A 26,990-nucleotide genomic window follows, 5' to 3' on the forward strand; every position below is an offset into this window, starting at 1 on the left:
TGTTCCTTTCAGGATGAAGCCAAGGGCCTGGATTCCTACTAAAGACTTCCTCTTCTAAAGCAGCCTGAAATTATCAGTGTGAAGGCTTATTAATAAGGCTCAAAGATCTATGCCATGAGCTCTCTTTTTTGCAGAAGAGTTGGATCCAACCCATTGGTCAGTACTTTGAAAAACTTGGCTCTGTCACTGACTTTGGGGGATTATGGAGTTGATACAAACTGAACAGACTGACAGAAGAGGACAAGTTTGTAGTCTAGAATAAATTCATTGGTTTTAAACAGGAGTTTTGTGGTACCTTAAATTCTGATGCAACTTACATGGCTACCCTCTTTAACTATCCCTCTCCGTTAGGAATGAGAACTTTCCCTATACTTCCAGCCATTCCTATATGTGCTAAGAGCTGATGGTTACCAGTATTTCACTCCAACATAAGACATTTTTAGAACAAGTGAACTGTGCTTCTCTCTCTCTCTCTCTCTCTCTCCCCCCACCCACACACACATCCTTCTCTGAACCACAGAAACTTCTGTCTGCTCCCAAGCAGCAGATCATTCTAGCGCCATCCCCTACAGCTGCCTCTCAGCTGTTTCACAGCAGGAAGCCAGGAGAGAAGCTTGCTTCTAAGAGCCAGACAGCAGGGGAGGGGGAGCAATAGGGGATGGATGAAGCACAGAAGGCATGTTGCTTTTCTAACGGGTTCCTGGTTTTTGCAATGATATTAGGAAGTTTGCCTTTCAGGGGAATCTCTTTCCAAAAGTTAGATGATCTCTTCTACATTTAAGCACTTTTGAGTTGTATGATTCTGAATAATTTGTCATGATTGTTTAACATAGGGTTGCTATCTCCCATTTTTGGCACTTCCTGGGCTTTAAAAAAGTTATTCACTGTTGGTTGAGGATACAGAACTGTAAATATGCACAGATTTGAAGTATGGATTTATTATACAGAATAGGCTAGTTGTTTTAAAGTGTGTGTGTGTGTTTTTTTTAAGCAGAGCAACATCCATTCTAACCCAAGGATTTTGAAAATGTGCAGCATGGCTAAAGTTGCCTTCATTGACGTTACACAAAAAGAGCTTTTATAAATTTCTTTGGCAAGTTTAGAGCTGAATGGATATGAGTTGCCGCCACACGGGATTTCAGTTGTGTTCCTGTCATTCAGCTCGTGGCAAGCCAGTTGTGTACCATCTGTCACCATATTCAAGGTTGGGTTTTTACCAGACCATTGCAAATGCTAGAGAAGTGGTATTTGATGTGGCATGCCAACAGCCAAATCCTGTGACATTGGAAGATACATGCAGCCAACCAACCTTGAGCTGAAGAGGCAAAAGTTTTTTTCTGTGGCAGCCCTGGACTCAGAAAGCGATACAAGTGATCCATCACTATACAGTTTATTTATACAGAAACTACTCTATAAATACTGCATCTGCCTTTATCCAAATGGAGCTAATAAGTGTTTGATCCATGTTACTTGTGAGGACCATGGCCCATAAAAAGGTGCTTATGCCTGAATGTGGCATGTGTGAGATTCCCTCTCACCGTTATCCCCAACAGAATCCTCAAACTACCCTCTGAACTCTCATTATCAAAAATAATATTAGCAATAAATGAATGCTATTGCAATCTCAGAAAAGTTCTTAAGTTAAATCCACGAACTGTTTTTCCAATATAAAGAGATATATAGATTTTCTGCAGTGGCAGCTTTCAAGAAAGAGAAAAACTCAGAAAAACATGGGTGAGTGCACAGTAATTTGGTTCACGGTCATGCTCTTGATCCCACAACTGTCCCACCCAGATTCTGGCCTATGTGCTATCCTAGTATTAAATTATGAGACTAATATACTATTCAATGAAGGACCCAGGAATTACTTTGGCAGACAAGAGGCAATTGAACTTTTAAGTAATGGAGAAAGCTGTCAAAATATAGACAAGCGTTTAAGCTAATTCAATGTTTGTGAAAGTCAAAGTAGGAATTTTCTTTCCTATGGCACATTTGGACAGAAATATAATCAAACACACAGACGGTGCTTTGATGGAGCCAAGCAATAAACTTCATAGTATTCCTTGCAAATAGAGCCATAATCACTCTGACGCCAAACCCCATTTTAAAAGCTAAGGGTTTAGCTAGCTGGCAAGCACAGCTCAAGCTAAAGAGAACGAAAACCCAGCCTTAAAGAGAAGGTTTCAACTTGTAAATACAGAAGAAGATTACACTTACTGACAATATTTTGAGACTAGTATCCTGCTATGAAAATCCTGAAGGAATAAAAAGGATCTACTGTAATTAGTAACTTCAGCATAAATGAGACATGATATAAATCTACCACCTTCAAAAGCTTTCAAATGTTGCAATGAAGAACATACATACATAAAGAGGTAACAGAATATCAGTGTAAAATTTCCAGTAGCTGACAATTCTATCGTAGACTGATTACAGTCATATGGTATACTGCAGCAGATCAAGTATGGACCCAGATTGGTCACCTCTGTTGAAAACAGTCCCCTGACTTGCTGGAGAATGGCTTGTTTGGCCCTCTTTTCTAGCTCCATTTTTACTTCAGATTTCAGATAAGCCTGACCTTAGCTGCAAGAGGCATGCCAGAATGGTTCATTAGTTCACACTCTACTCTGAAAGTGAAGGATGTACTCATTATGTGCATTCACTTAGAAAGTGGAATCTGTTCTTTCTTCTTCTAACATTATTGCTGCACATATCACCATAACCATTTGGACTAAAAATATTTTGCACAAAGTATGAACACAAGAAAGTGGTCTTATGACAGGACTCAACAAATCCTAGGAATTTCATTTCGGCACCTACGATTTTCAGCAATGATTTCATTGTATCTCTTGGCAACACTCAGTTTTTACAAAGTACAAAGATTATTTACCATTTTATATCAGAACAGGTTTTGTCGTATGACAAAAAACACCATGTGCATGAAATTCTTGTTGTTGCTTTGTTACATGCTAACTTTATACCCTTCTATGGTAGTAGATGAATTCATATTTTCACCACCTGCTTTCTACACTAGCTCCAATGAACCTTTTAGAAAGCAATCATGAAATTATAAGAAATAGGAGAGAGGGTAGGTTAGGGTTACGAGGTAAGCTTTTTGTTGTAGTGATGACGACCGGTGTTACACCTGTATTTATTTAGGGTTATAGCAATGCTTGTGTCACAAGAAATTGTGAAGGTGCTAGGATCAGGCTTTGTGGTAGCAATAATGAGAAAGATGTGATCATTAAAATATTAAACCCTGAATGCTAAAAAATTAATCTGGTTCCTAAATTTTGGGGGCGGCTCCTCAAGCCAAAGCTTATCTTACAGCATGGCTAATACATCTGTATGAAGGTGCTGGCACTTATCTTTAAAGGTCTATATGGCCTGGGACCTGCACAACTTAAGGACCACCTACTACCATACAAACCTACCCAACAATTACATCATCTTTAGAGGCCCTGCTTCAGGTGTCACCATCATCTGCAGTTAGATGGGTGGCAACCCGAGAAAAAGCCTTCTTGGACATGGAACCAAAATTATGGCATTCCCTCCCCACAGAGGTTCATCTGTTCCCCTTGATTACTGTCTTTTGCCAGCAGGTCGAGACCTCTTTGTTTTGTCTGGCATTTGCTAACTTACCTTCCTTCCTGTTTGTCTTTAATTGTGGATTTTATATACATGTATTGTGTTTGAAAAGGAGCCCCGTGGCGTGGAGTGATAAACTGCAGTACTGTAGTCAAAAGCTCTGCTCACAACCTGAGTTCGATCCTGACAGAAGCCAGTTTCAGGTAGCTCGCTCAAGGCTGACTCAGCCTTCCATCTTTTGAAGGTCAGTAAAATGAGTACCCAGCTTGCTGGAGGTAAAGTGTAGATGACTGGGGAAGGCAATGGCAAACCACCCCACAAACATAGTCTGCCTAGTAAACCTTGGAATGTGATGTAACCCCATGGGTCAGTAATGACCCAGTGCTTGCACAGGGGACTACCTTTACCTTTTTATTGAGTTTGAACGTTTGTTTTCAACTGTTTGCTACCTTGAGGTCCCTTATTATGTAGGGAAGGCAGCATACAAATGTTTTAAGTAATGTATGAAATGACCTTATAACTTCAGTCTATCTAGTCCTGTGACTACCTCCTCTGATTGGCAGTAGTTCCTTAAGGTCTCTGTTAGAGGTATTTCCAGGCCTTTTTACCCAGGACACTTTAACTGGAGTTACTGGGGACAAAGCCTGGGACCCGATACATGCAGAGCATATGGTCTATCACTTGGCAGCAGGCCCGTGGCTACTCAACTTTATTTTGTCATATCAGACATCAGTTCTACTGGCTAATTAATAGTCAATGCATGAAAAAATAGTCAATGCATGAAAAAATAGGTTGCCTGGCTGCATTTGAAGGCAAGGGGGGGGGGACATAACATGTGCTCAGTATTGTACACGCACGCACACAAAACACATGCATTGCTCTGCCATACCCTTCTGCCGAGAATCTGGTTGATAGCTGCACTTTCTTTCAGAGTACACTCTGCTACAACGTTCGCTCTCATCTCTTTCATGTATAACATGAAAGCATTCAGAGGTTTCTTAATGTGAGGTCTTTTGGGCTCTTGTTCTTTCCTCTGTTCATGCTGAGGCTTCCTGAAGGTAGCAGGAGGAAAGAAAACACAGAAACAGAGCACTTGTTACCATTACCAGCTTAAGTACAAGGAGGTACATCTGCTTCAGAAGATCAGTTTTTCCTGTTTCCGAGTAGTATACTTGATTGGCTAGTGCAGTGTTTGGTCTTGAGAGAAAATCGCAAGCACACCATATGTCATGCATGGCCTCACTCCTCTGCGTACTATGCCAATAAGCCTCAGGGCTACTTCCGACATAGCTATTTTCTCTCACAAACCATTTTCAGGATTCTTGGCATACCCATGCCTGATCTGTGTACACACAGAGTAACTCCAGTCTACTATTTTGATCACAGGAGCAAGGGGCTTAGACACAGTTCTATAAATAGCCATGCTAGAAATGGCCTTTGGCAAAGTTGCAGAGGAACAGAATTTCCTAATGTCGGAACTTGTAAAAACCTGATAAGGTTCTAGCACCCTTAACGAGATGGGTAAATAAGCTTCTACTCAGTTCTTTTAAATAGGTGAGCATTATCTCCCTTCCACATCATTTTCTCTACCTCTCAAGATAATGGGCACAAGTCCAATAGGTGCACCCATTCTTTTACGAACGTTGCCAAATACCATGTCGGAAGGGTAATATACTCATCTACTATGGAAACAAGCAATATCATAGATTATATTTATGCTTATAACCGGTACATGCCTTACTGTAACATTTCATTCTCATATGTGTTAAAGCAGGTGTGATGGTCTAAGCCCAAAGAGGGCATAGGAATTTCATAACTGAAGGCAGCTTTTGTTTGTTTCCAATGTTACTTTTAATAATGGAGAAAGGGGATATATACCATCATCTCTGTCTTGCAGCACACATGTAAGGAACTGTGCACATTGCATATTGCTGTCTCCAAGAATTACTGCATGCTATCAGAGTCAGAGAACACTACCAAGGTGGGAAAGAGTTGCAGCATCTTGTATTGTAAAGACAGCAAAAGCTTCAGCTGTCAGCTTCCTATGTTATTTTGGAGCACAGTTCCTTACATCTTTGTGGGCAATAGCCATCGCAGTCATTTTCCCTAGAAGCAAACCAAATTCCATCACCTCATTGGAAAGGGGATACTGCTCAAATGAGGGGGGAAAAGGAGGCCTAAAAGGTTTGTACATAATTCCAACAGTAAGCCTGCTATCACTCGTTGCATTTGCAAGACACATAAAACGTGGATTGGATTTAGGAAAGGAACCTTATTTTTTTAAATTTGAGTAGACTCTGGTTTGTAGAGCATAGATTGGATTGTGCTTATGTCAATCATGAAGCAATCTCTGCCCCATTCAAATGAGGACTGTGCACATCCCCTGGCTGGCTGGCCTTGTGTCAGTCAGAAAGCCTTCTTCCAATCAGATATCAACATTTTTTAATAAGGAAATAAATTACACACACACAAAATATAATGTTTGACACAAAGCATCAGCCTGCCTAGAGTATGAGGGCAGCAGGAGGAGAACAAATGGAGTGGGGAAAGCAAAGCTGTAGTAAATACATCCCACATTCATTCCTATTTCTATGTACATCCTGTATGCAACCTCAGTTTGCTTACCTGCTCTGGACTGAACCTCAAGAGCTATCATAGACTACTTAGTAGAGAGATGCAGACATCATTTCATTTTATATGCAGGGCCCCTTTCAGTCTGGACTCCAGCCAGGCACTAAAGGTTTTCATAAACTAGGAATCGACCCATGTCCTTTCAAATTTGAGCATTTTAGAACTAGTGAACAGTGCAGTCATACCACATTTGACAGTAATATGGCACCCCATGTCACACAAATTTTGCCATGATTACCCAAATCTTCAAGCACCACAGATTAAATACTATCCCAGAGAAGACTCACTCACACGTGCATTAAGTCACTGTCTGTGTGCGGATGCTCTTGTTTGACATGAGGCGTTACAATAGCTGGATGAGGAATTCCAGTTGTGTGAGGTCCCGGGGGTCCAGGAATCATATGATGTGAAAACCTAGAGAAAGAAATAGAATAAGGCAGCCTTCTTCATAATGGCAACTTGGACACAGCAGAGAAAACTTGCATAAACTAAGGCATACCCTTAGAAGGCAGTTCAATCATACGGTTCTTGAGAGAGTGATAACTGTGATATACCAAAGTGTGAAACGATTTGGTTAAGACCTTTTAATTAAGTATGGTTCTTATTATATATAATCTGTGTGAAAAAATCTTAGTTTTTTTAGAATCTTTAAAAACCTTGTCAAAATTCCGGGAAGAGACATAAAGGAATTTAATAGGATCGCTAATTTCAAAAGCCAAATAGCTCTTAACCAAAATACGTTTCCACACAAGTACAGAAGGCATAAAAAAGGTATCCACCACCAGCCAAAAAGAGGGAATCGTCATGCAGAAAATTAAAAGCTGAAGAGCAGTTTCCATATTCTTATACTGACTTAAGAGTCTATTGCTTTTCAGCTGAATAAGGCTCCAAATCCTGGCCCATTTTATTAAGAAGAATAAGCCAACAATCAACATCCAAAAGAAAACCTGTAACTAAATCAGCCAGAAAAGTAGTAAATCATTACACAAAGACATAAAACACTACCTTCACAACAGGGTACATAGGCTACACAACATGGCCCATGTTTTATCAGCATTACTTGACCATATGACAATCTATTAGGGGGCCATAGAAATCAAAAGATCACCATGTGTCTTGTTTTTGTCCTAAGTTTGCATCAAGTATTTATAATGAAACTGAACAACGTTAGTGTTACTGATAGAAGGGGAATAGCCAACTCTATGCCTTCTTCGATTTTCCTTCCACTGTCTTTGCCTGCTTGAAGTATGGGGATACTTAACCAACTGCACAGTCTACTAAGAAACTCTTACCATAGTGAATAGGGGCTGCCATAGAACTCATCATACTAGATTCAGTGGTGGCTTGTATTGGGAGGGTGTGGGGGTATGCACAGAAAACTACTAAAAATCTGATTATGTCACAGAAGTCCATGTAAACAAAATTGAACCCATACCTCGGCAATAAATGTGTAGCTTTTGATTGTGTATGCATATATTTATGGTTTAATGCACAGAGGCACAATACAGACTCTGGATACAGCAAGCACAAGATCTAGAACCCATCTTTCCATAGAGCAGAATCACCACATTGACCAACTCAAAATGGTCTTCTTTGCAGGTCCCAGTTAGTGCTGCTTGCTTGTACTAACAATAACATCCCATTCACACACCAGTACAAAGAGAACCATGCACACACAGCTTTTGCCTTTATCTTAAAGCAGGTTTGGACTTTGACATTCCCTTGTGCTGTTGCAATTATACTGGGTTTTTTAAAAATTCTAAAAATGACTGAAGTCACAGCCACAGGGGGAAAATTATGCTTAAACTATATTGATGTGATACAAATGACTTTTTAAAAGATGTTTTGTCAATTATTGGCTTCAGAAAACAGATGAAGGCAAACTGTAGATGCACAGCAACATTATATATAAATGCACTTTAGCTGGCTGAAAAAAGCAAGCAGAGGCATACACCAGGATGCAAGCAGAAGAGCAATCTGCCCCTCTAATTCCAGGGGTTATTCCCCAACCAGTCAGTCATTCAGCTCCTACACCTACCTGGACATGGAAGTGTCGACTGAAAGTGAGGATGGGTAGGGCTGCCTGAATCCACTTGAGATGGGATATACAGGCTGACCTTGCCTGAGGTCACAGAAGAAAGGAACCCATCAATAATACTGTAATAGAAGTGAACCTGCCTTTTACTAACACCAGTGAACTAATGAAAGTAACATTGCATTCTAATTTAGTGCCTGGCAGATTCCCTACCTGTTTTTAGGAGAAAAATCACCACATAGAATTCTGAAAGCTTCATTACAAGCTAATAACAGAATTCTGGAAGATTTATCAGAACTGAATTACCTATGTCCTCTAAGAAATGGATCCAAATCAATAGGAATTTCCTTTGAGTTATGATTAAATTGTCCCATTAAGAGAGTAGTATGACTGAAATACTAACAGGGTGGCATCTCACAATGACTCTGACACTTTTTTAATGGAGAGATATCAACATCCCCTGCTAAACTTGAACCCTATGAAGGTGATACTTTGGGAAAGCTCTGGGTCAACGACAGAACACCCTTAAAGCGGCCTTATCTTCTGCTGTTGACCCACAGTCTCCCCCCACAGCATCAAATAGGCTACAATATTACCCTTTGCCTTACCTTATTTTTCCTTATCACAAAGCTAGCATTTCTTCCCCTACACACACAAATGTTCCCTTAAGCCTTTACCTAAATATACTATCACTGATTCAGGTAATAATGGGGATGGACAGGTCAAGGAAGCAAAACACTATCAATGGAGTTTGCAATTGTCTCTTGGTCCTGTACCATCAGATTGCTCTTCTAACCTATGTGAGACCTGACAAGCAGTCCAAGGCAGTTTTTGTTTTTTAGTGTTTGAAATGCCCCCCTTTGACATGGACATCCCAGACTGGCCACATCTCATTAGATCTTAGAAGCTAAGCAGGGTGGGTCCTGGTTAGTACTTAGATGGGAGACCACCAAGGAATATCAGGGTTGCTACACAGAGGCAATGGCAAACTACCTCTGAATGTCTCTTGCCTTGAAAACCCTACAGGGTTGACCTAAGTTGGCTGCGTGACTTGATGGCAAATAAACAAATAAATCCCCAGTTTTCCTCCAATCACCTCGCATACTGCAAACACTGGGGAAATATGTTTTAAATCAAGTCCACGTGTGCACATCTGCAACCATGAGATTCAGAGATCTCAGGAAAGCACATTTGTATATTGTAAAATAGCGAAAAAACTAGAAAACCCTTCAAAACTACCCTCCTGCATGCCAAAATACACCCCCACACACTTTGCAGCACACAAAGGACTAGTTTTGAAAGGGTATTTTGTTATCCTTCTGTTTTAAAACATGGGTGCACTTTCCCCAGTACCCATGAATTTTGGAGTTACAGAAGTGTGCACCAGTGGGACTTCAGAATGAAATGAATTCTAATCAGGATACACCTGGAGAATCTACATCTGTACCGCTATCACTGTTCTTCCAGTCCCCTGCCTGTATTTCTTTCACTAAGCAGAGATGAGAGGAAGGTTTCCAAGCTAGCACTGAAGGAGCAAGAAAGGAGAAGTAGCAATTTGACCTGGCAGACAAAGGAACACATGCATTCAGATTTCCTAAAAACAGTCATGTGAATGCACCCTGGTAGTTAAGGTGTTCTTACAAGCCTCATCAGATGCTATTTTGACTGGCCTTCTCTCTCTCTCTCTACTACTGGAGCAGGCAACTTTTGTAGTCCATGATCCCCCACATACCAACCCAGCAACAACTACCTATGAAGATGCTGGTATGGCAGAAAACCAAGGGGTAGAGGGAGTCACACTGGGAGCAAGCTGCGTCCTAGAGGCACTGCCAGCACTTCAGGGCCTGACCTTGGTCCCTTAGCAGCAAACCAGTCCTACAAGCTGAGCAAAATGGCCTGGAATCTCACTATTTAGCCCGTATGACTGGGGTTTACTTAGGGTTGCCAGGTCCCACTTTGCAACAGGTGGGAGGTTTTTGGGGTGGAGCTTGAGGAGGGCAGAGTTTGGGGAGGGAAGGGACTTCAATGCCATAGAGTCCAATTGCCAAAGAGGCCATTTTCTTGAGGTCAACTGATCTCTATCGGCTGGAGATCAGTTGTAATAGCAGGAGATCTCCAGCTACTACCTGGAGGTTGTAAACCCTAGGTTTACTACAGCTGCTGTACAAACATCATATCAATGACAGAATAACTCTGCCAGAGCCTACTGAAAAGAGCTCTTCGTTAAATGGTTTATTTTTTTGGGGAAAGAGGGGCATATTGCTTGTCAGTTTAGGAAGGCCATTTAATTTTTATTTACAGGTAGCATATAAATATCTTGGACACAATACTAAAGAAGCAAAAATGAGGAGGAAAAACCCTTTAGTTTGAAGTTTGTCTTGTTTAGAGTGCCATACGCCTGTTGCACAAATTGATTGCTTCAAAATACTTTGAACTTTTTCTGCTTAGTTTACATTGTCTTTTCCTCCAGCTTGCATTGATGCAACTTCTGAGCAGGATTTAACACACTTAAGTAACAAACTTCAGAGAGAATAATTGATCGGTCCTTGAAAGACTACGCTCAATTCAATTCAAGCAGAGCTATTGATCGACAGATTTAATGTTTTAAGAAATTGGCATTTCCAGAGCTGCTGGCCCTTTATTATGCTCACCATGACAGTCTCCACACTTAAATAAAGCTCTGTGCATGTCCGAGTAGGGAGGGCCCAGGGGCTCCAAGGCAGCAGGGGGGTGGAGGAGAAACCTTAATATTAAACCTGAATTGCATTTTTAGCTAGAGTAAGCACAAAAGCAATGTATTTAAGATTTCTTCATCTGTGTTATCATAACTCCCTCCCCTTTCTCACTCCTTGCAAAAAATCTCAGCATTAGGAACGCATTTGGGAGAAAAGCCAATTCTAAAAGTTGGAATAAAACACAGCAAAAATCCTTCAAGTTGTTGAAAAGTAGCATCAAAAAGACCTCATTCTTCTCTTTTCTAATTTCCAATTACAAAGGTATTTTGAAAAGGGCAAAAGTCCAGTAGCACCTTAAAGAGTAACAAAATTTCTGGCAGTGACAGGTCACTTCTTAAGGGTATTTTAAAAAGTTGCAATTTTTTTCCTTTACATATTGTGTAGGCAATTACTTTCTAAAACGCACAAATAGTAAACGTTTAAAAAATTCAAGACTTTTCCAACCAAGCACCGAAGCCCTACAGATATGAAGTTTTCATTTCTGATGCATTATTCCAGTTCTGCCAGTTGGTGATATGACAATGTGCCCTCTCCCAGAATGACAAAAATGTGCTGTGATCTCCTGCTAGGGTTGCCAGTATCAGTTTGGGATATTCCTGGAGATTTGGGCACCATACCAGGGGTGAAGTTTGAAGAGGGAAAGGAGCTCAACAGACATTTGACACCACAGAATCCTCCTTGCAAAGCTGTCATTTCCTTCAGGGGAGCTGATCTCTAGACTGAAGATCAGTTGAAGTTCCTTGAGAACTGCAGGCTCCACCTTGAGGTTGGTAACACTCATCCACTAAAAGAATATTGCATTGCCCTGGGTAATTTCTTCTTAGGGATGGGTTTGATAGAGGACAAGACTGGGAAATGATTTACTGAAGTCAGATTAACTCAGTCACTCTCCAAGCAGCCAGCATTTTTTAAAAGTTCTAGTTGCACTATATATGTGTTAGATAGGTTATCTGAAGGTCTGGCAAGCAATCCCAAATTAGTCATAGTGCAGGTTGACTGGTGGCCTGAGAAAATTACAATTGTACTCTTGCAAACATTGAATGACTACCCATCCGTCCCATGGGCATTGCAGTCTTGGGCTTACTGCAAGTGGTGAGTTTGAGTTTTGAAATGAGAAGCCGCTGACATAAATCAAGATGTGAGTGAGCCAACTGCAATTATCAAGTCAGAGAGCACTTTACAAATGTTCAGCAGAGCTCTACCTTTCTTTCTGTGTTCCAGCCCTCAACTAAGAGGAGGTTCTGAAAACATTCTAGAGGCATTAAAGCATCTTAAAAGGTACAAAAATGTTTGTGTGTGCACACCAGGAATCAATTAATACACGCTATACAGTTCATTAATTGTATATTACTCATCAAAATGCCAAATGACGTAGTTTAACACCTATTGCCTATCCCGGTCAAGCCACTGGTATCTGAACTTCAAAGCTCATTGCAACTGATGGCTACTTTGTGTTTTTAAACTTTGAAATTCCTTTGGAAAAGGTCTATTTAAAAACAAACAAACCAGGAAAGCAATTTCTGGAGATGAAAAAGGCTACATTTTTTAAATTCAAAAATCACATCATGCAAGCATGCACATACATTTCAAAAGCAGCAAGAGTCTCTTACCAGCCAAGAGGTGGCGTTATCTGCCCAACACCACCAGGAGACAAAGGATAGAAGGTGGGCATATCAGGACCTGGAGTATGTCTGGACATGCCTATTAAAAAGTAGAGAACACAAACCAAAATATCAAATGCTATAAAGGAGTGCATAGTCAATCCAACAAATTAAGAACATTGGGGGGGGGGGGAGGGAGAAGCAGCTTGATCTTTAGAATTTCAACTGCTTTCACTGTTTCTTTTAAATATAGCAAGTTCAAGATAATTTCATCCCATTCAGGTTGTAAGCAGTCATGTCTTTAACCCTTAAACTACTGTAATGCTCTCTATGCGAGGTTGCCCTTAAAGACTGTTGAGAAACATTAACTGGTCCAGATGATGGCACCAAGGTTGACTGGAACATATTATGGGAAATCCACATCGCCAATTCTCAAAGAAACTGGTCTCCAGTTTGTTCCTAAACACTGTTTCTTACCTTTAAAGTACTAAATAGTTTGGAACAAGGCTTTCTTCCTATTTCCAAATGGGCTACTTATGAATATCTTCAGTGAAAGTTATTCTCCCTGACACTGGGCAAAAAGTAATTCTCTCCTCCTCACCCCTTTGATTGTTTTAATTTCTGTTTTTAATTGTTGTATTCTGCTGTTTTTTATTAATTTCTGTTGTTAATTTGGTGGTTTTAATTATGTGTTTTTCTCGTTGTTTTGTTGTTATTTTGTTGAGTTATTTTGGAGTTATTTTGTTGAAAAGAAGCAGTGAAATGTTCTAAGCGAACAAACAAACCAAAATCCTTTGTTGCAGTCTTAGCTGAATTACTCCCCTATTTTATAGCAACAGTTTAACTTGGGATGGGGCCCGTGCAAAGTGCCACACTTTCTCTGCATGGAAACAAGTCGGAACTGGTGTACCGAAACTTCAAGAAAATAAATATCCTGGGTACCAATTATTGAAGTCACTTGTTTTATAAGGACTGGTTTCAATCTACTAGTTCATTCAATAAACAGTGTCACAGTCTTATACACTATACAGTTCAATTTAAAAACTGGCCATTCCGTACCTTAGCCACTTCTGTAAGCAGCCGTGGTAGTGGAGTACAGAAAGCTCAAAGTCTCACAGTATATTTGAGCCAACTCTACAGAGATCAAGGCATAACTCTTCACCTATATTCATCACTCTTCTCATTGTTTTTGGAAGGCTAGGGAGATTATTAACAAAAACCATAAGAAAGGGACAGATCGATTGCTCAGAAAAGATTAAATGTAGGATGCCTGCTTAGGATCATGAAAACCTGGGCATAGTTGTTTACCTTTTTGAAAGCTCTCTATAATAACATTTTGAGAACAATATCTGAAATAAGCTTTATTTGAGAAATTAGGTGGCACACGTCTTCCAAGTTATAGACACTTGAAGTCAATTCAAAACATGCTGTTACAGTGGTGTTTACAACTCAGTGCTGGGGAGAGGAGGAGGGATAGTTTGTTTGAATTAAGCAAACTACGTCAATACACGCATGCAAAACACAACCAATTCATCCTCCTAACTGCAGGACATCTTGAGGTCAGATTATCCCATATATATTCTAAGTGTACACAACTCTGTGATGTCTGTGCCAGGAACTTTTCTTACAGAGTAATTCCTAATGCTCATTTAGGCAGCCTGGAGGTTTCATAGAAGTCTTTGTTGTGTAGTGAATAGACAAGGTGATTTTCAGTGCACATTTTAAACTGAAGTGAGGCTTGTCTCTCCACCAGTGTAAGGGGCTGCAGTGGAAGCTTCAAAGAATGGAAGAATGATAAATAGAATTGTGCAGATAATCAGGGTCAAACGAGGAAAGATCTGTTTTGTGTACGTCCTTTCTCTCGCCAAAGGCCAAATATCCTGAAATGGGGAAATAATTTATATCAGGGAAACTATGCAGGATGAAAAGGTTAGAAACCTGTGATGGATCAGAATCACCTTGGCCAAGGTCCAGGCCTGCCCAGTCACCTTTTAATTAAAATACACCATCACCACCTCATTTATTCCTCCCAAGACTGAGGAACCTTTTTAAAGAAAGAACTGGGGGGTACATTCACAATATCCTTGTTGGACAGGCTACCTTTCCTTCTCTCTAAAACCATGATGAAGGTTTCTTGGACAGGTTTTCCTGGGATACAAATCAAAACAGGAGTTCCAGTATCCAAAGACAAGTGGTAAGGTATAAATAACTCAAAATAGGCAAGTTAAAATAAAAAGGGACCCAAAACAGCTCACTTCATTACGCCCTCCTCCATTCAGGCTGAGCGAGTGTGATTGGCCCAACGTCACTCAGTGAGCTTCCACGTCAGAGCGTGAATTCAAACCTGGCCTATATGCATAGATCTGCTGCTGAAGTTCTTTAAAAAGTTCAAGTAGGTTGCTTAGTTTCTTTGGGCATTCCTCAGGAGAGAGTCTAAATGTCATGTTGTACGGTGCTGGACAGATCTCCCAGCTTCCCACATGTAACCTGATGTTCGCAATGACTGCAGCATTCCCCTTTAACTAGTCTCCAGTTAAAGGGACTAGGCAAGTAGGTGATGTGAAAGACCTCTACCTGAGACCTTGGACAGCCACTGCCAGTCTGAGTAGACCATACTGATTTTGATGGACCAAAGGTCTGATTCAGTATAAGGCAGCTTCATGTGTTCATATGTCCATGTGGAATGCCTCTTGCTGAAGCACCAATATGACAGTGGAAGTATTTCTTGACTCAGAGCCTTTGGGTCTGTGAAGAACTGTATCATGCATGTGGATTGTGGGGGGGGGGGGAGAAGGTTGCCAAGACTGGGCAGATTCTCCGGGCTCAGTGTGTGACCTGATAGATTAGCTATACTGCTGGGAGAGTTAAGAATATCATTGTTGTGGGGAAAGTTTTTTTTATAGAAAAGCAAAATGTACGAAGTAGATGGCTTGTCCTGGTTTGAGAAGGATTGCCAAGTGCTCACTTGTATGGATGATTAGTTTTATGCATGACATTATTAATCCTACCCCATTTGCTGTTCAGGATGCTAATCAGCCTAGAATCTGCATTAATTTGTGCTACCATCTTTTGGCTCCAGTTTGTAAAACCAACTAATTTATATCCAGATTCAGGGTACCTATACAGACTTCCAACTTCAGTGAACTCTTCATGTATAATGGAGTAGGCTCTGGCCCATGGAAGCTTACATTATAAAGAGTTTTTTGGCATCTTAACAACTAAGACATTAATTGTTGTTTTTAATATTTCATTGTTAGTTTTCAGCGTGATTTTAAAATTAAAAAGAGAGAAAGGACATACAATCCATAAATACGAAATATCATCCTGGAAAACTTAAACAGATTTTCTGAAAGTTTTATTGAAAGTAAATCTTAAGAAACTGCTCTGAAATAAAGCGCATAAAAGGAGAAACTGGAAGAGGAGGAGAGCTGCAGTCCTAATAGGGAGCAGCACAGGATTTATTAAATTAGGTAAATTGCTCCTTGTACATTTTCTGTGGTTCCCTCGTGATTCACAGATTTTGGAAACTTGCTACCACAGAGGGTCGGTGGTTAATTAAGAATCGTTTTCAGGCCTGTAATGGTCACACTTGGTATGATTCATACAGCTGCTGATTGTCACTCCAGCTCCAGCTAAGCTTCTCATCAAGTTGACTCTTGCGGGCGCCAAGGTCAGTCTTTTGTGCTGGGTTAGTATTTTTTTGCTGTGGGTTAAGAGTCCCACTGGAAATGATCCATCAGCTCTCATTCCCCAAAACACAAAAATGGTACAAACTGTAAAGCCACCTCAAGGATTAAAACTAATCCTAGTCCCAGATGAGCCCTGGTGGTTTTTATGCTCTACCTAAATCTCATACCCCAAGGAGGCACACAGAATTATGGTCACAGAGACCACTAAGCCATTCATGTATTTAGTGAAATTACAGATCTTGCTTTATATGTAAAGCCTGCTATTTTAAATGAGTAGTAGTACAAGTGATCTAGTCATTTTAAAAGGCTCACGTTACAGAACAGTACAACCCAGAATGGCATGAAGCACACTGCACAGCAAACAGAACGGGCTTGAGATAGCTACCCTGGTTTGATTGTTCCTCAGGAGGTGCTCCCTTTAAAAAAGAAACATCTGAACTATGACCCACTTTATTTCCCACCCCCGATTCTGCACTACACAAATGCAGTAGTCAACACTGTTATTTGCATATCCTCTGGAATTCAAACCATCAGGGCAAATAAACACAAAGAATTACATATTCTGACTGAACATGAGAACATAAGAAAAAGCCATGCTGGATCAGACCAAGGCCCATCAAGTCCAGCAGTCTGTTCACACAGTGGCCAACCAGGTGCCTCTAGGAAGCCCACAAACAAGACGACTGCAGCAGCATCCTGCCTGTGTTCCACAGCGCCTAATATATTAGGCATGCTCCTCTGATACTAGAGATAATAGGTATGCATCATGACTAGTATTCATTTTGACTAGTAGCCATGGATAGCCATATCCTCCATGAACATGTCCACTCCCCTCTTGACATCAGTATCTGGGTCTGCTCTGATTTGCTTTTGGCTTTTCTAAGCACCAGACTAGGTTACAGCTAAAAAGAAATTAAAGATCATTTTATGTTTGTAACAATCATTATTTCTATCTCTGCATTTTAAAAAGTTTTTAGCTAGATGTTGTCAGCATATCTCCTGTGTGGGGATGCACCTTGAATTAAAAGAGGAAGATCCATTTCTGTTAACCTACTCTATTTCTTCTCTAGGAGGAATGAAGCAATCTCCTGCTGTTTGCCTAATTATGGAATGTCCTAGAGGTAATAATGGCAAAGACTGATCTGTTCCATCACATATGATGCTATCCGAGATGTTATCAATATCCACTCAAAACTATACAACTTCTATCACAACATTAAATTGCCACTGCCATTAGATATCCACAACAAAAGGCCTGAAACACATATAACACAATATGCCCATCAAGTACTGGTATTCTGGTGTACCACCTACGGTTTCAGCTACCTCTGCCGCAAAATAAAGAGAAACCCAGGGGAAAGGTCCAGTTTTAGAAAGCTCTTCTCAGTGGGCAACAACGGTAAAACATCTAGTCAATTGTCTGCTGATGAATCAGGATTAAAACTAATAACCTGACAGATGGTCAGATTTATCCTTCTGCGGAGAAAGACCTTATTCCCTTCTTAGTTCTCTCGAGTGTGTTATTTGTATTTTTCAGGTGTTCACACAACAATATTGAATGGGCCAGTTTCTACTGCTTACTTATGCATGCAGCTTATTCTCCTTTTATCTAAGACTTCCAAAATGAAATGTTTGTTATGAACACTCAAATATCTATGCTGTCTTAATTAATATTATAAGAATGCCACAGTGCAATTCTAAGAATATTTCCAGTAGGACTAAGACCCACTAAACTGGCCTAATTAGGATTCTGAGTAGATGGGTTTAGGATTGTTTTCTCTGTGTTGCAGGTCAACAGGGTCAGCTTTCTGCTTCCTTCTGCTCTCTACGTATTTAAGTTCTCAAAACTCAACCTACAAGACCACTCACCAAGCCTGCCATTTCATGTGCTAGTGGGTCCCTAAGGATTGCTGTACAGTTTAACAGCCACCTGCTTATGCAGTGCCTGGCCCCAAAACAGCCAAGCTGCACTTCCTACACTAGGGCCTCAAGCTAGCAATAATTCTTCTCCAGCAGTCTAAAGACTTCTAGGTATTAAAATATAAACCACACAGCTCTACATTTTGCAGTCAGAAACCTCTTTTTTTTTTTTTACAATATGTCATAAAAATCTGCATTAAATTGTCCTTCCAATTCAAGTCAGGATAATACATATGCACAAACAAAACACAGACCATTCATGTCTTTGCCTCTTTCCTCGAGCTTCAAAGTTCCAACAACCATTTTCCTAACCTTGCTGTGCCCTGGAGTATAGCTTGAGTCAGAGTTTCTCATATCTTTCCTATACATACTTTATGAAAAATCCTTCTAAAAACAATTTAAAAGGAAAGCTGATACTATCAGGATCCTGCACATATGCCATCAGAATCAGCTCAGTCGTGTTTCGGATGCCCTGGTTATTTCACCAGGCCTTTTCTGTGTAGGCTGTTTCATACACACTTACCATCAATGAAGATAAACAAAACAGAGTACAACACTCATGGCTATTTGAAATAATTTATCTTCATAATACTGATGCAGTGCATAAGAATGTTCAAGATTACAAGTCAACAGGCAACAGAGAGCTAAGCAAAAGCCAGGTTCAAATAAACAAAAATCATGATATAAAAATGAAACAATTTAACCACCCCATAAAATCATCACATTGAAATAATAAACAGATGGCACTCATTTTTGAGGCATAGGGAGCACTGTAGGGCCTGAAAAACAGTCAGGACCACCACATTTTAGTTGCAACCATTTACAGCAACCAGGGGTAGGCTTGCCAGGCCCCGTAGCTCCACCAGCGGGACCGTGGCGTTAGCGCGCGATGCACCTACATCACTTCCGGTTTAACCCGGAAGTGACAGGGACGCTCTAGCGATCCTGGCGAAAACTCTATGGTTTAGAACAATACTGAAATGACTTCCCCTCAACATTGCAGGATTCAATCAAAATATGAATGGCTGTTACATTAATGTCTTTGCAATTACAGTAATAAATTAAGATCTCACCTTGTTTTGAGTTGACATCGGAGGGAAGGTGTGAAGGATGCGTTCCTGGAGAAAAGTGCTCATCGCTGTAGGTGATAAGTGGGGTGAGAGGATGAACTGCATGGGAAGGCTGGACAACTGGTACTTTGTTTGACTGTAACAAAATCAAAAGCATTGGTAATCATTGTATATGTGTGAACAAAAAGAAAGGCCACCACATTCACTTTGAGTGTGTGTAAAGCGCTGTCAAGTCTCAGCCGACTTACGGCAACCCCAAAGGGCTTTCAAGGCCAGAGACATTCAAGGGTGGTTTGCCATTGCCTGTGTCTGCCTAGCAACTTCTTAGACTTTGTCTGTGGTGTCCTATTGAAATACTAACCAGGGCCGACCATGCTTAGCTTTCAAGATTTGATGAGCTCAGGCATACCTGGGTCATCATGGTCAGGGCCACATTTACTTTAAAAGTATATCAACCAGGATCTTTTTTTTAGCCAACTAATGAGATAACACATAACACACTGTGTGGTAATGCCTTTCTTCCACTCACTACACTGGGCATCTCTTACATTTTTCACAAGGTGTAACTCACCAAGCCTGCCCCAACCCCAAAAGCCACATATAATGTCCCCTTGGTGACTTGGTAATGTTCCTGTTTTTGCTGCCTGCTCGGGACTGCAAAAAACTGACGTACCATGTTGTGACCTGACAATCTCTCTGCTTTGCTGCATTCAGCTCCGTGTCTCACAAGTTGAACAGGCCTGCCTTTGTGCATAGCAGATCAGGTATTTGGAAAGTGACTCCGTTTAGTAATATATACACAAGCAAATCATAACTAAATATCCAGAGCTGAAGCCAGGTAGTTTAGGCATATATGATCAGAGAAAATCTGAGGCCTTTACAATGTAGGGTTATTGGGGGGTTTTGTGCCGTCAAGTCACGGCTGACTTATGGCAACCTCATTGGGTTTTCAAGGCAAGAGAAGTTTGAAGATGGTTTGCCATTGCCTGCTTCCATGTCATGACCCTGGTGTTCCTTGGATGCTGCCCTTCCAAATATTAACCAGGGTTGACCATGTTTAGCTTCTGAGATCTGATGAGATCAGGCTAGCCTGGGGCATGTAGCTTAGGGGACCCATTCTCTTGGATGCTGAAAATATTATAGCTATACCCATATTAAGTACAGAACTTGTTAAATCTGCAACCAGGAACTGAAGCTAAACAACAATTTCATATTAAGAACATAAGAAAGGCCATACTGGCTCAGACCAAGGTCCACCAAGTCTAGCAGTCTGTTCACACAGTGGCCAACCAGGTGTATACACAGAGATCGTCATCACACTTTTGAAGTACCTAAGAATACTGCACCCTGTACATTAGAACACAGAACACTGCCAACTAGCTTATAAACTTTTAAAAAATGTTAAGGGAACACATGCATTGTGCATGCTATGAAATGCAGAATACTACCAGCTATTATGCTTGCTCAGATTCAGCTAAAATACTGTCTCTATTGCACTTTCAATTAAATTAAATAGAATATTATAATTCATCACAATAAAGCAGTTAACCACCATACAAATCAAATTATGAAACCAAGAATAAACCTTTCCTACCTCACCCAAAATATAAAAAGAGAAAAATCACTGAAAGAAAACTACAATAGGATGAATTTGCCCACCTCCACAGAGAACACAAGCTTTAAATCAAATTAAATGTCCGCTTAAACAATAGGTTTTACTGTGGAAACTCTTGAGAACATTTAATGGCAGTGCCAAGTAAAGCATGTTATAGTAGCCTAATATAAAAGTTACCAGGGTATGCATAAACTGTGGACAGATCAGATAATTTAGAGTGCACTCAACAGTAGGGTGCCATCTCCCTACTGTTGAGTGCCATCTCCGGGTTGAGAAAAATACCTGGAGATTTTTGGGGTGGAGCCTGAGAATGGCGGGGTTTGGAGAGGGGAGGGACTTCAATGTCACAGAGTCCAATTGCCAAAGCGGCCATTTTCTTCAGGTGAACTGATCTCTATCGGCTGGAGATCAGTTGTAATAGCAGGAGATCTCCAGCTAGTACCTGGAGGTTGGCATCCCTATTCACCAGGACAGGTTTTGGTTGCAGATCACCATCCACCCCACCCCCCACCCCAAGGCAGCTTATGAAGCACTGCCCGTTTCCAGGTGGAGCTTCCAAACAATGAATTAAAATTCAGTTATTCCTTATAAGGAACACAAACTGTGTGCATATCTTGTTAGGGTAAGAAATGTGTAAGCTAAATTAAAACCATTACTTTCAAGTTCAGATTTTTAAAGCAGCTTTTACCTATTTATAATGATTGCCTTCCTAAAAAAAAACCTTGGCCTTTTTAACCGTAATGCTCAGAGTTACAGACTGTATTCAGACCCAGCACTAAGCCTTCAAGGAGTCCCGAAACCCCCCCCCCCCGCCAATTAGTGCATGGTAAAAGTAGGAAGAAGAGTTGGTTTCTATACCTCACTCTACCTTAAGGAGTGTCAAAGTACCTTAAAATCATCTTCCCTTCCCCCCCCCCCCAACAGGCACCTTGTGAGGCAGGTGAGGCTGAGAGAGTTCCGAGAGAACTGTGACTAGCCCAAGGTCACCCAGCAGGTTTCATCATGTGGGGGGAGTGGAGAATCAGACCCGGTTCTCCAGAGTAGAGTCCGCTGCTCTTAACCACTACACCATGCTGGCTCCGAAGCGTTATTGCAAGCAAGCCCAACCCCTTCGAGCCTAATTCACCAAATTGCCAAACCATGGCTCAGTATTTGTCATATTAAGTGAATGAAGATCCCCCCCACCAGGATAGGGTTGCCAGGTCCCTCTTTGCGAGAGGTTTTGGGGGCGGAGCCTGAGGAGGGTGGGGTTTGGAAAAGGGAGGGACTTCAATGCCATAGAGTCCAATTGCCAAAGCAGCCATTTTCTCCAGGTGAACTGATCTCTATTGGCTGGAGATCAGTTGTAATTGCAGGAGATCTCCAGCTAGTACCTGGAGGTTGGCAACCCTACACCAGGAATATTTAAGCATGATAATGGTGACAGTGATTTTGAAAAACACACACAGAGTTGGGGTAACATTGGAAGAACAGAGCTGGATGTGACAGGTGGGGTATAGAGCTTCCCAATAGGGCTGTCGATTCGGTTCGTCCTGAACCGAAAAACAGCCGAATTTCCCGATTCGGCAGTTTTTAGTTCGGATGGAACCGAACTCAAAAAAGGCGGGAAAACGGGGAGCCGAATTCAGCGAGTTCGGGGTGTTCGGTGAATAAATTCAGCAAATTCGGGGTTCGGCGCAGCAGCATAACCATCAGTTAGTAAGCAGCATTCTCCTGCGGCCAATCGGTGGCCAAGCTGGGTCTTCTTCCCCACCCTTAATGTGCATCTCTGACAATGGGGGTTTGCAATTAGCACAGCTTGCCCCCCACGCCCAAAGTTCCCAGCCCCGACAAACAGCTGAGCTGCGGGGAGCAAGGGCGGGGCAGGTGCGAAGAAGATGGAACAGAAGACATCCACAGTAAGACCCATTTTGGGGCTTTTCTCTATAATTTTTCTCCTGTGTGTGTGTGTGTGGGGAAGCAGAGTCTGCGTGTGTGTGGGGAGGGAGCAGTTTCTGTGGGTGGGGGGGAAGCCAAAGGGGGCCTTCGCCTGTTCTGCGGGGGGGGGGGTGCCCCCTGATGGAACAGAAGACATCCACAGTAAGACCCATTTTGGGGCTTTTCTCTATAATTTTTCTCCTGTGTGTGTGTGGGGGGGGGAAGCAGAGTCTGTGTGTGTGTGTAGGGAGGGAGCAGTTTCTGTGGGTGGGTGGGGAAACCAAAGGGGGCTTTCGCCTGTTCTGTGTGGGGGGGTACCCCCTGAGTCTCTCTCTCCCTAGTTTGGGGGGGGGGCTTCAGTTGTGTGTCCTCAGGTTTCCCTCATTCATAAGATCGGTTAGATCTATTTTGATGCTTGCTCAAAACTGGTTTTCAAATTGTGACTTAAAGAATGCATTTGCCTGGTCCTGAGTCTGATGCAAAAGGGGAAATTCCACCCCCTCCTGCTCCTTATGCATAGCTAGCTGCCTCTGTCCCTTTCCATGGTTTGCAAACTCCCAGGTGTCAGGTGTTGCTTTGCATGGTTGCAAACGTGTTGCTTTGCATGGTTTGTATGGTTGCAAATGTGTTGCTTTGCATGGTTTGCAAACTTCTTCGCACCTGTCCCGCCCTTGCTCCCTGCAGCTCAGCTGTTTGTCGGGGCTGGGAGCTTTGGGCGTGGGCGGCAAGCTCTGCTAATTGCAAACCCCCATTGTCAGAGATGCACATTAAGAAGGGGGGACCCATTTCGGGGCCCATATCTCAGCCCCCCTGACCCAATCTTCACAAAACTTGGGGGTTCTTGCAAGAAGGGTCCCCTCAAGCTACGCTGAAAGTTTGGGACCTCTACCCCCAAAAATGCCCCCACGAAGCCTCGGAAAGGCGCAATTGTGTTTTTAATGGCTTTATTCGGCCGACTTTTCCCCCGAACTCCGTATCTCATGCCGAATTGCATGGACCCGAAGCGGGGGAGTTCGGACTTCAGCATTTCCCGAATAAAAACGGGCCAAATTTTGCCGAATCCGAATTTTACCAAAAAAAAAAAATTTTCAACAGCCCTACTTGTCATCCTCAAGGTTGGGTCTGGAGATTTTTTGGAATTACAGTTTATCCTCAGACTATAGAGAAGAGTTCCCTCGGAGAAAATGACCGCTTTAGATAGTGAACTCTATGGCAATATACCCTGCTGAGGTCCCTCCCCCACAAAAAAAGCCCCCTTTCCCAGGCTCCGCCCCCTTTACCAGGCTCCACCCCCAAGTCTCCAGGAACTTTCCTACCTGGAGTTGGTAACTCTAAGTAAACTACTACCTTCTGCTTTGAGTCTCAGTCAGAACGGCAGGCTCTAATGGAATTAAAAACCAATCTTTGTTTTAAAATATGATTCTGTTATGAAAAATCTCAAGCACTTATTTATTAAATGAAAAGTAGGGTTGCTAACTCCAGGTTGGGAAATACCTGTAGATTTTGGGGGTGGAGCCTGAGAATGGCGGGGTTTGAAGAGGGGAGGGACTTCAATGTCATAGAATCCAATTGCCAAAGCGGCCATTTTCTCCAGGTGAACTGATCTCTATCGGCTAGAGATCAGTTGTAATAGCGGGAGATCTCCAGCCACCACCTGGAGGTTGGCAACCCTAATTAAAAGTGTTGTGTCACAAATGAAGACCCTTTTAAAAATATTGTCAAGTGGATTGAACCAGAGCTACAGGTGGAATAGAGACGGCATGCAGCATGGAACATACAACCTGTATCTTTCGTATTAATAAAACAAAAAAATTATGTCATTCTCCTGACAGAATTTATTTTTATACAATCCAAATAATTGATATGCAACCTCTAACAATGATGACTGAAATATTTTATGAAGCCATGATAACCTGCGTGTATACTTACACAGGTGTATTTTGGTGGAATTTCACAGCTATCTGGGTTTTTATTTAGGCTTTACCTCCAAGCCCTTGCCTTCCCCCATTTCTGAAGTTAGGGCTACTTGCTTTGTAAAGACAAAAGAACTGTTTATGAAAAGCAACCAATATGAATTATTCGTGTAAACATAAATAACACGTTTTTTAAAAAAAAATATCTAGCTGGCTCATGGCTATTTTTCTGCCATCCTGTCAACTGGTAAAACAAAGCTAAAAAACCATCAGTACTATATTCAGTATTTGATAAAATTTGGTACAGCATTTTTTTTTAAAAAAAAACCTGCCATGTTCCTGCTACATGCAGCAGTCCCCTCAAGCTAAAGAAATGCTGGAGTTACCAGAATAATTTCTACTCCTTTTTTCACAGCATAAGTCTATGCAAAAAAAGAAATGTTGGAGCCTCATTTGCATTATTACGCCATGTGCCATCATTTAATTCTTTTTCCATGGATGGGCTGCACTATGAAAGAGGGGAGGGGGAAACCTGCACATATTTCATTAGCGTCCAAGTGGGCAGCTTCAGCACACACACACAAAAGTAAAAAACATAACATTGTATGAAAGAGGAAGACCAACACGCAGAGGATGGCTCTCCAAATATTCAATACATAAAATATTTAAAAATCAGGAACAGGGGAATTTTATCTGATCCAAGTTTTATTTGAATGCCAATGTGCTGATAAATCTGTTGGGCTGTATTTAATATGATACAAAAATGTCTTTGTGTAATAAGCCTTTGTTGTTTAGAATGAACAAAAAGGAAGCCAATGTCATGTTCCCTCCTAGCCCCCATTTCCCCCGTTTGCATACTTCCCCTTGTTTTTAGAGCACCACCTTAAGGAACTTGCATTAGCAAGTGGTATCATCTTAGTGTCTGACCTATCCCTCCAGTCATATAGCTCAGAATCTTCTGCCATGAATTTCTGCTAAATTATGCTATCCTTGCTCTCCTCTTAATTTTACGGTTTTCAACACAGATTTGCTTTCCTGTGGGAAGGAGATAAGAACCTGAGGATTTTAATTTAAGCTCTGGCCTTGTCTTATATTTTGCAAGAGCGAGAGAGAGTATGAGGAAGAGAGAAAAAAGCAGCAGTACTCCTAGGTGTTTTAAAGCCAACAAGCATTAGGACCATTATTTGTGACCAAATACAAGTAGCACAAATTCCCATTAAGATATAGGAGTTGCTTCCAAGAGAGATAGCTCAAACTGCCATTCGTCTTTCTTTTACAAAGCACAATAATGGATACCAAGTTACACATTAGCTATAGCTATGTGCCTTAGTCTTACATCAATGAATTGGCGCTGAAGTTTTATGCCAGTACTTTAAACACAATAAAATATGCCATGAAAAAAAATTGCAGTGATATCTCACAGTGCTAATTTCCAGAGTGGCAACCATGTCAAATTTGTCACAAACAAACATGAAAAAGAATCTTGTGGCACCTTGAAGACTACTAGATTTAGGGCTGTCATAGTAAGTTTAACATGGAAACTCTTTCACTAAAACTTTTAGCCACGTTAAATCTATTCGTTTTTAAAGTACTGCTAGAGCCCTCTTTGTGAGCTTAGGACTAGACAGCTGTAGGGTGTGAAGGTGCACCATAAACCCAAACCAAGAAAACACGTTATGCATCTTAGCTGCTTTCTTCTGCCTGAGCTGAGACGTAAAGCAGAGTTATTTTACTCTCCTCCACCTTCTATATGGGCAAAAGGCTCTTCAATTACACACTTCTAGATTCTAAAGTCCAATTCCCCTGGCTTGGGTCATGAAGCACTGAAGTGTACAGTGAGCACTCATATTAGGAAGGAATGCTTTAAAGAGCTCTCTGCCTATGTCTCTGTTCAAGCAGAAACAAGTTATTGGGTGAAGCCAATGTTTCCGAATGTTCAATCCTTGATCAAATCAAAATGGCATTTTAAATGGTACTTTTTGAAAAGGAGCAGACATGCTTCATAGTACACTAGCTTAAGAATTTCCAGTGTCATTTAACAGCCTTTATGTTTCACCTATAACTTGATAAAGGCACACAAAAGTTATTGTTTATCTACTACTTACAGAACTCATTTCCTGCCTTGTATTTTTTGACCCATAATTTTATATCACATTACAAAACGTTTCTTTGATACCAATTTGATTCATTCATCATAAAGGTGAAGGTAGTCCCCTGTGCAAGCACCGGGTCATTATTGGCCCATGGGGTGATGCCATATCCTGATATTTACTAGA

At 41.3% G+C, this 26,990-nt stretch overlaps 1 protein-coding gene across 6 annotated transcripts in view; it reads right to left on the minus strand.

Moving 5' to 3' along the window:
• The window catches only part of LEF1 (lymphoid enhancer binding factor 1), a 102,128-nt gene that overhangs the window by 20,701 nt on the left and 54,437 nt on the right, over positions 1-26,990 (minus strand). For 4 of the 6 annotated variants that reach the window (XR_008933505.1, XM_056855320.1, XM_056855321.1 and 1 more), the window contains exons 5-9: positions 19,273-19,405; positions 12,600-12,690; positions 8,258-8,341; positions 6,511-6,633; positions 4,478-4,640 (exon numbers count right to left, since the gene is read on the minus strand). Coding sequence is in view for 5 of the 6 variants with exons in the window: in XM_056855320.1 (XP_056711298.1) it covers positions 4,478-4,640; positions 6,511-6,633; positions 8,258-8,341; positions 12,600-12,690; positions 19,273-19,405 (594 nt within the window). In the remaining variant the exon portion in view is untranslated. The remainder of the gene's footprint in view (positions 1-4,477; positions 4,641-6,510; positions 6,634-8,257; positions 8,342-12,599; positions 12,691-19,272; positions 19,406-26,990) is intronic. The other 2 variants (XM_056855322.1, XM_056855324.1) reach the window with 1 other exon arrangement.

The sequence above is a fragment of the Euleptes europaea genome, chromosome 9 (genome assembly GCF_029931775.1).
Source record: "Euleptes europaea isolate rEulEur1 chromosome 9, rEulEur1.hap1, whole genome shotgun sequence".
NCBI classification, from domain to species: Eukaryota; Metazoa; Chordata; class Lepidosauria; order Squamata; family Sphaerodactylidae; genus Euleptes; species Euleptes europaea.